Raw genomic sequence first — 11,758 nt, forward strand, 5'->3', positions numbered from 1 at the left:
GAGTATAATACCTTTTCAGCTGCTTGCATAAGTATAATACCTTTTCAGCTGCTTGCAGGAGTATAATATCTTTTCAGCTGCTTGCATGAGTATAATACCTTTTCAGCTGCTTGCATAAGTATAATACCTTTTCAGCTGCTTGCATGAGTATAATACCTTTTCAGCTGCTTGCATAAGTATAATACCTTTTCAGCTGCTTGCATGAGTATATATTTTCAGCTGCTTGCATGAGTATAATACCTTTTCAGCTGCTTGCATAAGTATAATACCTTTTCAGCTGCTCGCATGAGTATATCTTTTCAGCTGCTTGCATGAGTATAATATCTTTTCAGCTGCTTGCATGAGTATAATACCTTTTCAGCTGCTTGCATGAGTATACCTTTTCAGCTGCTTGCATGAGTATAATATCTTTTCAGCTGCTTGCATGAGTATAATACCTTTTCAGCTGCTTGCATGAGTATAATACCTTTTCAGCTGCTTGCATGAGTATAATACCTTTTCAGCTGCTTGCATGAGTATAATACCTTTTCAGCTGCTTGCATAAGTATAATACCTTTTCAGCTGCTTGCATGAGTATAATACCTTTTCAGCTGCTTGCATAAGTATAATACCTTTTCAGCTGCTGGCATGAGTATAATAACTTTTCAGCTGCTTGCATAAGTATAATACCTTTTCAGCTGCTCGTATGAGTATATCTTTTCAGCTGCTTGCATGAGTATAATCTTTTCAGCTGCTTGCATGAGTATAATACCTTTTCACCTGCTCGCGTGAGTATATCTGTTCAGCTGCTTGCATGAGTATAACATCTTTTAAGCTGCTTGCATCAGTATAATACCTTTTCAGCTGCTCGCGTTAGTATATCTTTTCAGCTGCTTGCATGAGTATAATACCTTTTCAGCTGCTTGCATGAGTATAATACCTTTTCAGCTGCTTGCATAAGTATAATACCTTTTCAGCTGCTCGCGTAAGTATATCTTTTCAGCTGCTTGCATGAGTATATCTTTTCAGCTGCTTGCATAAGTATAATACCTTTTCAGCTGCTCGCGTGAGTATGTATGTTCAGCTGCTTGCATGAGTATAATATCTTTTAAGCTGCTTTCATGAGTATAATACCTTTTCAGCTGTTTGCATGAGTATAAAACCTTTATAGCTGTCTGCATACGTGAGTATGAAACCTTTATAGTTTTTTGCATACGTGAGTATAAAACCTTCACAGCTGTGTTTGTGAGTATAAAACCTTTCCAACTGCTTGCATATATGAGTATAAAACCTTTACAGCTGCTTTGCATTAGTGAGTATAAAACGTTTACAACTGCTTGCATTAGTGAGTATAAAACCTTTACTGCTGCTTGCATTAGTGAGTATAAAACCTTTACTGCTGCTTGCATTAGTGAGTATAAAACCTTTACAGCTGCTTGCATTAGTGAGTATAAAACCTTTACAACTGCCTGTGCAAGTGAGTATAAAACCTTTACAAATGCCTGTGCAAGTGAGTATAATGCCTTTACAGTTGCCTGCATTAGTGAGTTTAAAATCTTTACAGCTGCCTGCATGAGTATAAATCCTTTACAGCTGCCTGCATGAGTATAAATCCTTTACAGCTGCCTGCATAGGTATAAAACCTTTACAGCTGCCTGCATAGGTATAAAACCTTTACAGATGCCTGCATGAGTATAAAATCTTTACAGCTGCCTGCATGAGTATAAATCCTTTACAGCTGCCTGCATGAGTATAAATCCTTTACAGCTGCCTGCATAGGTATAAAACCTTTACAGCTGCCTGCATAGGTATAAAACCTTTACAGCTGCCTGCATAGGTATAAAACCTTTACAGATGCCTGCATGAGTATAAAACCTTTACAGCTGCCTGCATGAGTATAAAATCTCTACAGCTGCCTGCATGATTATAAAACCTTTACAGCTGCCTGCATAGGTATAAAACCTTTACAGCTGCCTGCATAGGTATAAAACCTTTACAGCTGCCTGCATGAGTATAAAACCTTTACAGCTGCCTGCATGAGTATAAAACCATTATAGCTGCCTGCATAAGTTAGTATAATACCTTTACAGCTGCCTATATAAACATCAACCCTTTACAGCTTCTTGCATATGTGAGTATAAGACCTTTATAGCTGCCAGCATGAGTATAAAACCTTTACAGCTGCTTGCTTGAGTATAAAACCTTTACAGCTGCTTGTGTGAGTATAAATCCTTTACAACTGTTTGAATGGGAGTATAAAACCTTTATTGCTGCCAGCATGAGTATAAATCCTTTATAGCTGCCAGCATGAGTATAAAACCTTTACAGCTGCTTGTGTGAGTATAAAACCTTTACAACTGCTTGCATTAGTGAGTATAAAACCTTTACAACTGTTTGTATGGGAGTATAAAACCTTTATAGCTGCCTGGTTAAGTTAGTATAATACCTTTAAAGCTGCCTATATAAGTATACAATCTTTACAGCTTCTGTTTGTATGAGAGTATAAAACCTTTACAACTGTTTGAATGGGAGTATAAAACCTTTATAGCTGCCTGCGTAAGTTAGTATAATACCTTTAAAGCTGCCTATATAAGTATACAATCTTTAGAGCTTCTTGCATATGTGAGTATAAATCCATTACAGCCATCTGTTTTAGTGAGTATAATGCATTTACGAAAAAATCATGGAATGCATTTACAGCTGCCTTCTTTAGGGCTAAATTATCATTGCCAGCAAACAGCAAATTTGCCGTTTGCGTGCTCATGATTATTAACCAGCCAATACAAGTGGCTGGTTATTGCTACAGTGAGCACGCGATAGCAATTAGCAATCAGAAAATTAACCAGAGATCAGATCTCTGGTTAATTTTTTAAAAGTGTCCAAAATGCCCTCAAAATAGATGGCATTATCGTTTTTAATTAAAAAAATTTAGCATTTTTTTAAAATTAAAACAACTGCACTAGGCAGTTTTTGGGTTCTAAAGTTGGTGGGAGTTGGGTGCCTTTACATTGCAGTCAGGTCTACCAATGGGGCTACGGAGCATAGTAGGTTATTGCTCTTCGGGCAGGGCTTGATGTCACTCACTGTGGGCAGGTCCTATTCTTGGCATTAGTCAATACTGTTATATGATCCAAACCGTAAAGGCAAAAAAACAAGCCTATGTTCTAGCTCAGTGTCCCAGGGAGTGTACAGACATAGGAGTATGAAGTAAACTGAGGAATCCTCGATATCCTCCAGCATCACAGCAACATGCAAAAAAAAGTCCCAAGTAAAAACTCCTTTAAAAATTCTTTCTTTATTAGGTATCAAAATTAAAACAGAAAAGATCCAGAATCACTGTGTGTACGGCAAAGATCGTACACATTTCGGCTAGATACCTAATAAACACCTAGATTACGAGTTTTACGTTACAGTTTTAACGCTGAAAAAATGGCCATTTCAGCGTAAAAACCGTAATGCAGCCATTACTAGTCTTGTCGGTATAGCTATACTGCAAGCATTTTAGCCTGTAACCCAACATCAATCCCACACTCAAGAAAAATATGTTTTTGCATGGGATTTCCATAGCCCCGGTATTACAGGTTGTGTGGTGAGGCTAAAATGCTTGCGTTACAGCCTATACCGACACGATCCGTTCCGCGAGGCCAGTAGTTATGACAAAACTGTTACACAAAACTCAGAACTAAACTGTTACAAAGTACACTAACACCCATAAACTACCTATTAACCCCTATTCCACCGCCCTCCTGCATTGCAAACACTATAATAAAGTTATTAACCTCTAATTTGCCGTTCCTGACATCGCCGCCACTAATAAAAGTTATTCACCCCTATTCCGCCACTCACCGACATTGCCACCACTATAATAAAGTTATTAACCCCTATTCCGCCGCTCCCCGACATCGCTACCACTATAATAAAGCTATTAACCCCTAATCTGCAGCCCTCAACATCGCCGCCACTAAATACAGTTATTAACCCGTAAACCTCTCGCCTCCCACATCACTACCACTAAATAAACCTATTAACCCCTAAACCACCAGCCCCCCACATTGCAAAAAAATAAATTAAACTATTAACCCCTAAACCTAACAATCCCCTAACTTTAAATTAAAATTACAATATCCCTATTTTAGAATAAATAAAACTTACCTGTGAAATTAAAAAAAAACTACGTTTAAACGATAAATTAACCTAACAACTATTATACTAAACTATTATACTAAAATTAAAATAACTACCAATTAAACTAAATTACACATTAAAAAAACAAACACAACTAAAAAAAATTAAATCTAAAATTACAAAAAAATTTAAAAATACTAAATTACTAAAAACAACAAACACTAAATTCCGAAAAATAACAAAAAAAATTATCCAAAATGAAAACAATTACACCTAATCTAATAGCCCTATAAAATTAAAAAGCCCCACCAAAATAAAAATAAAAACCTAGCCTACAATAAACTACCAATAGCCCTTAAAAGGGCCTTTTGTAGGGCATTGCCCTAAAGAAATCAGCTATTTTACCTGTAAAAAAATACAAAGAACCCCCTAACAGTAAAACCCACCACCCAGCCAACCCCCTAAAATAAAAAAACCTAACTCTAAGAAAAACCTAAGCTACCCATTGCCCTGAAAAGGGCATTTGTATGGGCATTGCCCTTAAAAGGGCATTTAGCTCTTTTGCATTGTCCTTAAAAGGGCATTTAGCTCTTTTAAAATAGCCCAAACCCTAATCTAAATAACCCCACCCAAAAAAGTAAAAAAAAAATAACACTAACTCCCGACGATCCACTTACAGTTTCTGAAGTCTGGACATCCAGGCGGAGCGAAGTCTTCATCCAGGCGGCGAGGTCTTCATCCATCCATACAGCATCTTCTATCTTTATCTAGATGGCATCTTCTATCTTCAGCCCAGCGGCGTCTTCTATCTTCATCCTGGCAGCGCGGAGCAGGTCCATCCTTAAGACATCTGGCGCAGAGCGTCCTCTTCATAGGTCGCCCCCTTACACTGCATCTTCAAAGCAAGGGAGACTTTTAAAAATGGCGTCCCTTGCATTCCTATTGGCTAATTTGATTTTTTAAATTCAAATCAGCCAATAAGATGAGAGCTACTGAAATCCTATTGGCTGTTCAAATCAGCCAATACGATGAGAGCTACTGAAATTTTATTGGCTATTCAAATCAGCCAATAGAATTTCAGTAGCTCTCATCCTATTGGCTGATTTGAACAGCCAATAGGATTTCAGTTGCTCTCATACTATTGGCTGATTTGAATTTAAAAATCAAATCAGCCAATAGGCATGCAAGAGACATCATTTTAAAAAGGCTCCCTTGCATTGAACATTCAATATATGGTGGCGACCATATGAAGAGGACGCTCCGCGCCGGATGTCTTGAAGGATGGACCCGCTCTGCGCTGCCTGGATGAAGATAGAAGACGCCGCCGGGATGAAGATTGAAGACGTCGCCTGGATGGATGAAGACCTCGCCACCTGGATGAAGATTTCTCACAGCCTGGTTGTCTGGACTTCAGAAACTGTAAGTGGATCGTTTGGGGTTAGTGTTTTTAGCAGTGTTAGTTTTTTAATGTGTAATTTAGTTTAATTTGTGGATATTTTAATTTTAGTATAAAAATTGTTTATTTATAGTTTAAACTTAGTTTTTTTTTTTAATTTCACATGTTTTTATTTATTTTAAGATAGGGATATTGTAATTTTAATTTAAAGTTAGGGGGTTGCTAGGTTTAGGGGTTAATAGTTTAATTTTGCTTTTTGTGATGTAGGGGGCTGGCGGTTTAGGGGTTAATAGGTTTATTTAGTGGCGGTGATGTGGGAGGCCAGAGATTTAGGGGTTAATAACTTTATTTAGTGGCGGCGATGTCAGGGAGCGACGGAATATGGGGTAATCTCTTTATTATAGTGTTGGCGATGTTGGGGTGCAGGGAAATAGGGGTTAATAACTTTATTATAGTTTTGGCAATGTCGGGGAGCGGCGGAATAGAGGTTAATAACTTTTATCAGTGGCGGCGATGTCGGGAGCGGCAGATTTAGGGTTAATAAATTTATTTTGGTGTCGGAAATGTCGGAGACAACAGATTAGGGGTGTTTAGACTTGGGGTTTATGTTAGGGTGTTAGGTTTAAACGTAACTTTTTCCCCCCCATAGACATCAATGGGGTTGCGTTACGGCAATCGCCATTCCGTGCTTCAGGTGTTAGTTTTTTTTCTTATACCTCCCCATTGATGTCTATGGGGAAAGCGTGCACAAGCACGTCAAAGCAGCCCTTGAATTTTGTGCGGTATGGAGCTTATCTCCACCATATCGCACACACATGGCGGATTTTTAGAAACTTGTAATGACAGCGCTATGAAGGGTGAAATAACACAACTTTTGTTGCGTTCGTTTAGTACCTTTTATAGCGCAGAACTTGTAATCTAGGTGAAAGGGAGAAGTTTTTAAGGAGTTTTTGCTTGGGACATTTTTGTACACAAAAAACACTAGACATACCAAATATTTAATTGTTTAGATAGATTGTGGTATTTCATTTGAAATCAGATGTGAGGGAATGCAGCTAAGCACAGAATAAAGACTGTTTATTTTTATAATTTATAAAGGCCATAAAGAGACTATTTATCAAATGTGATGAGATTCAAATTCATGCAATCACTAATCATATGTTACTCATTGTTCTCTAGGCTGCAATACCAAATACCAGGCACAATGCAATATTCTTAAGAGGACTTAGCAAAGTCTCACAACATTGTCAACCAAGGCAGCAACATTTAGATATAGAGACATTTGGTTCCACTGGTCAGTACATGGCTGGTCATCATGAGAATGGAAATGACATTAAAGATCGGTCTCTGGAACCGCAGATTTTAACCAAACCGAAGAATTCCAAGAAAAGAGAAAACCAATATCTGGGCAAGCAGCTAAGAAAAAATAAAAATTCTGAAGTCTTGGAAGAGGAAAATACACACCTGGACACCAATGTAGTATTAGAACAACAACAACATTTGGAAATCAAGAAAAGAGATAAGCAAAATCTGGGTATTGTTCAAGAAGAAAATCATCATCTGGACACTCAACAAGGAAAAAGCCAACAGTTAGACACTAAGAAAGGAAAATACAAACAAGAACCACAGTTGAACCCTAAGAATGGAGATGAGCAAAATCCGGATACACCTCAAAGACAAGAACAACATCTGGACAGTCCACAAAGAGAAAAGCAAGACTGGATCACTCAACAAGAAGACCATCTTAGAGCTAAGAAAAGCAGTAACTATTAATAATTAGACTGATCTTAATGTAAAAAGATCTTTTAATAATTCTGATAGAGCAAACCATTTTAAAAAAAGGGTTAAATTGACTTTTATAATCAAATATGCCTGTTCTCTTGTTGAAATGCAGAGCCTTTCTATAAGAAGTAGGTTCAGAAGTGTGCATGTGACTTAAACACTATTTATTATTTTTTTTATTAAACTAGATGTTGACATTGTTACAAGCAATGCTGCCATAAAGTGCTCAAGACACGTGCACACTCCTGAACCTACCTAAGAATTGTCTCAAGTGAAGAAGCTATGTTTTAACAAAGGATACCAAGAGAGAAAGGGGTTTGTTTTTTATTTTATTATCTGCAAGTACTTTTTACAATGACTGGGAAGTGAACACAAACAAAAGTTAATTAATTTCCTAAACTACATAATAAATGACAAAAAGAACACATCTACAACATCTGGACATAAAAGAACAAAAACAAAAAGAAAATGAATAAAATATCTAGAGATAGTAAAGAGGAAACAGCCAGGACATGAACATCTGGATGTCTATGAAGGAAAACTACATGCTTGGCCGCTCAGCATTCCAACTCTGATGTTACCAACTCACCAGATGTTTCAATAACCATGATGCCAACAAATTCCAATAATTTAGACCCATCAATATGTAACTAGTTCTATCACAAGTGCTGATACTTGTTTAAAACTATAAACGTACATTTAAATATATATACCCATTGATATAAAGGTTTAAATTTGTATTTTATGAAAACACTTGTGTAGTTATAGTACCATCCATGAACATGAACTAAATAATACGTACTCTCAATATAGCCTACTTGCTTTCTTTTGTCATATTAACAAAATAAACACAAGTTGAATTTAAGATAAATAAAAATAAGTTTATTGTGGTTGGGTCCTCAGATTTTCATTTTTGGAGCTGGGGAAAACAAGTTACTGACAGACATACACTAAATAGATTGTGGCAAGCTTTGGTCACAGCTAATCTGCTCCCTGGTCTAGAATTCTGGGTTAAGAAGTCTGCACAGTGTGGTGCTAGCAGAGGAATCCGTATCGTAGCTACATGAGCTGTTAAGTTTCTTCATATTGTGTCATTGCTAACGGTAGCTTTCAACTTGACAAAAGGGTCAAATCATATTTGGAGTAAAAATGACAAAATGTTCTGTTTTCCAGTTCACAACTGGTTTAACTATTTCAGCTAATGTTAGTGTTTGTGATCACCTATTAAAGTAATGTATGAGACACTTATAGTCCCTAGGCAGCCAGAAACAGCATAAAGCCCTTGGAAGCTATTACTATGTTCCCAAAGTACTCCAGCATATCATCATTTTTCATACCTGCATTTCTTTTATAATTATCTTCCCCCTTTAAAGTTATAGTAAATCCTACCGTTTGTAAAACGCTAGGATTTACCAGTGCAGCAAATAAAGGGAAATTTCAGTCATGAAGTATAAAATACTTCATGCTGAAAGTTTCTTTTTGTCTGCAGTTTTTGCCGCACTGAGCACCTCAGAATGCCCGCAGTAGAACGCTATTTTTTCAATGAAGCGACGTTTACACCTCTTAACCAATAGCTGTGCGCCCAGCTGGCATTATGCCGGATAGCTAGCACGCTATTGGCTAAGATCACCATAGTAATAAAATAGCGTTCTGCGGTGGGCAGCCTGAGGTGCTCAGCAAATAAAGGAACTTTCCGTATGAAGTATTTTATACTTAATGAATGAAAGTCCTCTTTCTTTGTTGCACTGGTAAATCCTACGGCTAGATTTAGAGTTCTGCGGCCAAAGGGGTGCGTTAGCTACGCATGCTTTTTTTTCCCCGCACCTTTTAAATACCGCTGGTATTTAGAGTTCACAGAAGGGCCACTGCAACTCTCGATACCAGCGGTGCTTACGGACGCGGCCAGCTTCAAAAACGTGCTCGTGCACGATTCCCCCATCGGAAACAATGGGGCTGTTTGAGCTGAAAAAAAACCTAACACCTGCAAAAAAGCAGCGTTCAGCTCCTAACGCAGCCCCATTGTTTGCTATGGGGAAACACTTCCTAAGTCTGCACCTAACACTCTAACATGTACCCCGAGTCTAAACACCCCTAACCTTACACTTATTAACCCCTAATCTGCCGCCCCCGCTATCGCTGACACCTGCATATTTTTTTTAACCCCTAATCTGCCGCTCCGTAAACCGCCGCAACCTACGTTATCCCTATGTACCCCTAATCTGCTGCCCATAACACCGCCGACCCCTATATTATATTTATTAACCCCTAATCTGTCCCCCACAACGTCGCCTCCACCTACCTACAATTATTTACCCCTAATCTGCTGACCGTACCTCTACGCTACCCTAATAAATTTTTAAACCCCTAAAGCTAAGTCTAACCCTAACACCCCCCTAAATTAAATATAATTTAAATCTAACGAAATAAATTAACTCTTATTAAATAAATGATTCCTATTTAAAGCTAAATACTTACCTGTAAAATACATCCTAATATAGCTACAATATAAATTATAATTATATTGTAGCTATTTTAGGATTTATATTTATTTTACAGGCAACTTTGTATTTATTTTAACTAGGTACTATAGCTATTAAATAGTTAAGAACTATTTAATAGCTACCTAGTTAAAATAATTACAAAATTACCTGTAAAATAAATCCTAACCTAAGTTACAATTAAACCTAACACTACACTAGCAATAAATTAATTAAATAAAATACCTACAATTATCTACAATTAAACCTAACACTACACTATCAATAAATAAATTAAATTAAATACCTACAAATAAATACAATTAAATAAACTAACTAAAGTACAAAAAATAAAAAAAGCTAAGTTACAAAAAATAAAAAAAATAATTACAAACATAATAAAAATATTACAACAATTTTAAGCTAATTACACCTACTCTAAGCCCCCTAATAAAATAACAAAGCCCCCCAAAATAAAAAAATGCCCTACCCTATTCTAAAATTAAAATAGAAAAGCTCTTTTACCTTACCAGCCCTTAAAAGGGCCTTTTGCGGGGCATACCCCAAAGAATTCAGCTCTTTTGCCTGTAAAAAAAAACATACAATACCCCCCCAACATTACAACCCACCACTCACATACCCCTAATCTAACCCAACCCCCCCTTAAATAAACCTAGCACTAAGCCCCTGAAGATCTTCCTACCTTGTCTTCACCATGCCAGGTATCACCGATCGCTCCAGGCTCCGAAATCTTCATCCAAGCCCAAGCGGGGGCTGGAGATCCATCATCCGGCTGAAGTCTTCTATCAAGCGACGGCTGAAGAGGTCCAGAAGAGGCTCCAAAGTCTTCATGCTATCCGGGCAGAAGAGTAGATGCGGACCGGCAACCATCTTCTTCAAAGCGGTGGCAAGCGGCTCCATGTTGAAGACCTCCGGCGCGGAACCATCCTCTTCTTGCGACGTCCTAAGTCCGAATGAAGGTTCCTTTAAATGACGTCATCCAAGATGGCGTCCCTCAAATTCCGATTGGCTTATAGGATTCTATCAGCCAATCGGAATTAAGGTAGGAAAATTCTGTATAACGATACAACTATAAATGTGGAACACAACTGCAGGTTAAAATGATAGATTGTTTTCACTAATGTAGTGGATCCCCTATGGGAAGAGGAGATCCTTTTTTATCAGTGATATTAATATTTTCTTAATACTGTATAGTTGTTACACAGTAATTGGTTGAGAGAAAGAGATGATTCTAGCTCTCTTAGAACTGTATTGCAATGAGAGATGATATGAAAAAAAAGGTAACAGGTGTTAAACACAGGTTAACTTTCCAGCAAGAACTAAAGGAAAGTCTCTTTAACAAAAACACAGTTCCTCTGCTGTTGGTCCAAACAGTTACTTAGTAGTATATTGCAGGGATGTTGGAGAGATAAATTAATCCCAGTGTAATTACAATACAAGCAGTCAGTTCCGTGTGTTAAACAAACACTGATTCAGCAACAAAAGTGTCAAGAAGGCTTCCGGCATATGTATCTTATCAAGAGGTTAAATGTAAGTAACAGATCTCAAATGTACCTGAATGTCCAATGAATTGAATACTGATCCGTTCCTCTGCGAGCTTCCCTGCTCGGTAATCTCAGCAATGTGTCCGGGAGAACCGGAAGTGATGTCACGTCAGTCCGGTACAGCAGTTCTTGAGACTTACCGGGTAAGTAAAATAAGAAAGCAAGTTGTTAGGGGAAGTCCCGAATTTACCTGCAGTCTGATTGTCCCAATAGTGAACTGTAGCACACAGCAAAATCAGCAGCTCAGTAGTTAGTGCTTCACGGCAGCTTGTAGTACAGGAAGGAAGAGAGACCTCTGTAATCCGTTTTTGGGAGATAGTAGAAATGCTGAAAGAGGAAAATACGAATCAGTGAATAAATTACAACTTTATATTTATCAGGCTTGTATCACACCTAACTTAGGCTAGGTTTCCAGAATACTGAGCAAGGTGTGT

At 37.7% G+C, this 11,758-nt stretch overlaps 1 protein-coding gene across 1 annotated transcript in view; it reads left to right on the forward strand.

The window, feature by feature from the left end:
- The window catches only part of LOC128662479 (uncharacterized), a 230,244-nt gene extending 222,150 nt beyond the window's left edge, over positions 1-8,094 (forward strand). The window contains exon 8 of the mRNA XM_053716263.1: positions 6,680-8,094. Within this exon, the coding sequence (XP_053572238.1) occupies positions 6,680-7,273 (594 nt within the window). The 3' untranslated portion in view covers positions 7,274-8,094. The remainder of the gene's footprint in view (positions 1-6,679) is intronic.
- The last annotated feature ends 3,664 nt before the right edge of the window (positions 8,095-11,758 follow it).

The sequence above is a fragment of the Bombina bombina genome, chromosome 6, assembly GCF_027579735.1.
Source record: "Bombina bombina isolate aBomBom1 chromosome 6, aBomBom1.pri, whole genome shotgun sequence".
NCBI lineage: Eukaryota > Metazoa > Chordata > Amphibia > Anura > Bombinatoridae > Bombina > Bombina bombina.